At 35.0% G+C, this 2,317-nt stretch overlaps 1 protein-coding gene across 1 annotated transcript; it reads left to right on the top strand.

Annotated features, from left to right (window-relative positions):
- The first annotated feature begins 819 nt into the window (after window positions 1–819).
- On the top strand, window positions 820–1,870 carry LOC110288723 (olfactory receptor 4A16-like). Its single transcript, XM_021154995.1, has one exon. The coding sequence runs from the start codon at window positions 863–865 to the stop codon at window positions 1,784–1,786; it is 924 nt and encodes a 307-aa protein (XP_021010654.1). The 5' UTR covers window positions 820–862; the 3' UTR covers window positions 1,787–1,870.
- Window positions 1,871–2,317: the final 447 nt, after the last annotated feature.

Genomic DNA, 2,317 nt, shown 5'->3' with positions numbered 1-2,317 from the left:
TCATTTCTTGTGAAGATACTGCTTTCACAGATGTGAATACTGAATTTCTAACAGCAACTTCTACCTCGGAGGATTAAACTTAAAACCAATGATGTGTATTCTTTACCCAATGCTCAGTTTATGTTTTACCATCTATGCCATTTAAGTGCGAGAAAAAGCTAACTGCTGATGATAGAAGAGTTCTGAATTATTTAAATTCAGTAGATTCAAGAATGTGTGACAAGTATTTTAGTTCCAAAGAAGTCTTCTAAAATACTTGAAATAATTGCTATAGACAGAAATGTGACAAGTGCATTTGTAATTATTTGATGTAGTTTCAAATCAAATCTCTTAGGATTTCATGATAGTCCCATGTTGACTGAAAGTCTTATGAGAAGTATAGGTCATCTGCCTAATGTTCAATGAGCTTTGTGATCTTAGAAATAGAGATCATATATTGAGGATATTTTTACCAGAAAAATAGCATAAAATTAATTTAGATATTGAAGTTTGTGATAACTTAGAAATCAGATTCCTGAAAAGTAGAAGGTATCTTTTTGTCATTGCTGACAACTGTGACTGTACAATGTGTTTTAAATACTTCTTTAGTGTGTAAATGACTATAATGCATAAAGCTAATGAAGTCATGAGAAAAGAGCACTACTTGATAAAACCATCATAGGGAAATAAAACATTCAAAGGAAAGTTTTATTTAGTTTCTTGGTGAACAAAAACGTGTTTACTAATTTCACACTAGAGCTTATCACTGTAGAAGACAATGATGAAGATGTTTGCTATGTCATAATAAAATAATGTTCCTAACTCTACCCCAGATTCTGTTCTTAGGAGCTGCCATCTCTAATATAATCCACTGACAGGACTGATGGGAGAGGAAAGTAATATCACAGAATTTATTCTCCTGGGTCTCACTCAGGATCCTGCTGGGAGAAAAATATTGTTTTTCATCTTTTTACTCATCTACATTGTGACCATGGTGGGCAACCTGCTTATTGTGGTGACAGTCATTACCAGCCCCTCCTTGGGTTCTCCAATGTACTTCTTCCTTGCCTCTCTATCACTCTTGGATGCTCTTTTCTCCACTGCCATCTCACCCAAGTTGATTGTGGATTTATTCTGTGATCAAAAGACCATCTCTTTTACAGCTTGCATGAGCCAGCTCTTTATAGAGCATTTATTTGGCGGTGTTGATATTGTTATTCTGGTGGCAATGGCTTATGATCGCTATGTGGCAATCTGTAAGCCACTGCACTATTTGGCCATCATGAATCGAAGGGTTTGCATCACTTTGTTGATAATTGCCTGTACTGGAGGTTTTACACACTCTCTGATTCAAATTGTCTTTGTATACAACCTTCCTTTTTGTGGTCCTAATGTTATTGATCATTTTATTTGTGACATGTCTCCATTATTGGTACTTGCATGCACAGACACCTACTTCATTGGCCTCACTGTTATTGCTAATGGTGGAGCCATGTGTATTGTGATCTTCACCCTCCTCCTAGGCTCCTATGGAATCATCCTAAGATCTCTTAAGACTCATAGTCAGGAAGGGAGGCGCAAAGCCCTCTCCACATGCAGCTCCCACATCTTGGTAGTTATCCTCTTTTTTGTTCCATGTATTTTTATGTATGCCCGACCAGTTTACAACTTTCCCATCGATAAATGTATTACTGTTTTTTATACAATTATCACTCCCATGTTGAATCCTTTAATATATACCTTAAGAAATTCAGAGATGAAAACTTGTATGAAAAAGCTCTGGTGCAAAATTCTACCTGCAGATTAAACTGAAAAGTATCTCTGGTGAAACTACTTTACTTTTTATTTGAATAAAATCAATTAGGAATAATTCTTATGAAGGATTATGACACCATCTACTTATGAATTTATCTAGGGTACATTTATTTTTGCAAATATTTTGAAAATGATTTTTTCCATAGAGATTTCAATCAGTATGACATTATTTCAGTGTTATAAACAAAATGTGTGTGGTCTTGTCCATTGCAAAACAAAACTATGTTCCTCCTGAACATACTTGTTCTGTCTTGAAATTTAAATAGGAGTTATTACAAAAGGATTCATTCTTATAAATTGAGAAATGATAAAACAATATTGGCTGTTTATGTTCACTCAGTCTCTCCTGAACTTTGTAGGATAATAGCTAGGAGACACATTTCTAGGACTAAAAGAAAGGTTTGAGATAGCAACCATTCATTAATCCATCTGAACAGCACAACTATGTAGGTACAATATACACATTGCTGCAAGATGACTCTCATTCCTCGAAGCATAGTTGTGCATCTACAATGTGCACTGG

Source organism: Mus caroli, chromosome 2, assembly GCF_900094665.2.
Source record: "Mus caroli chromosome 2, CAROLI_EIJ_v1.1, whole genome shotgun sequence".
Lineage (NCBI taxonomy): Eukaryota > Metazoa > Chordata > Mammalia > Rodentia > Muridae > Mus > Mus caroli.
This window is presented reverse-complemented; position numbering and strand designations above follow the sequence as displayed.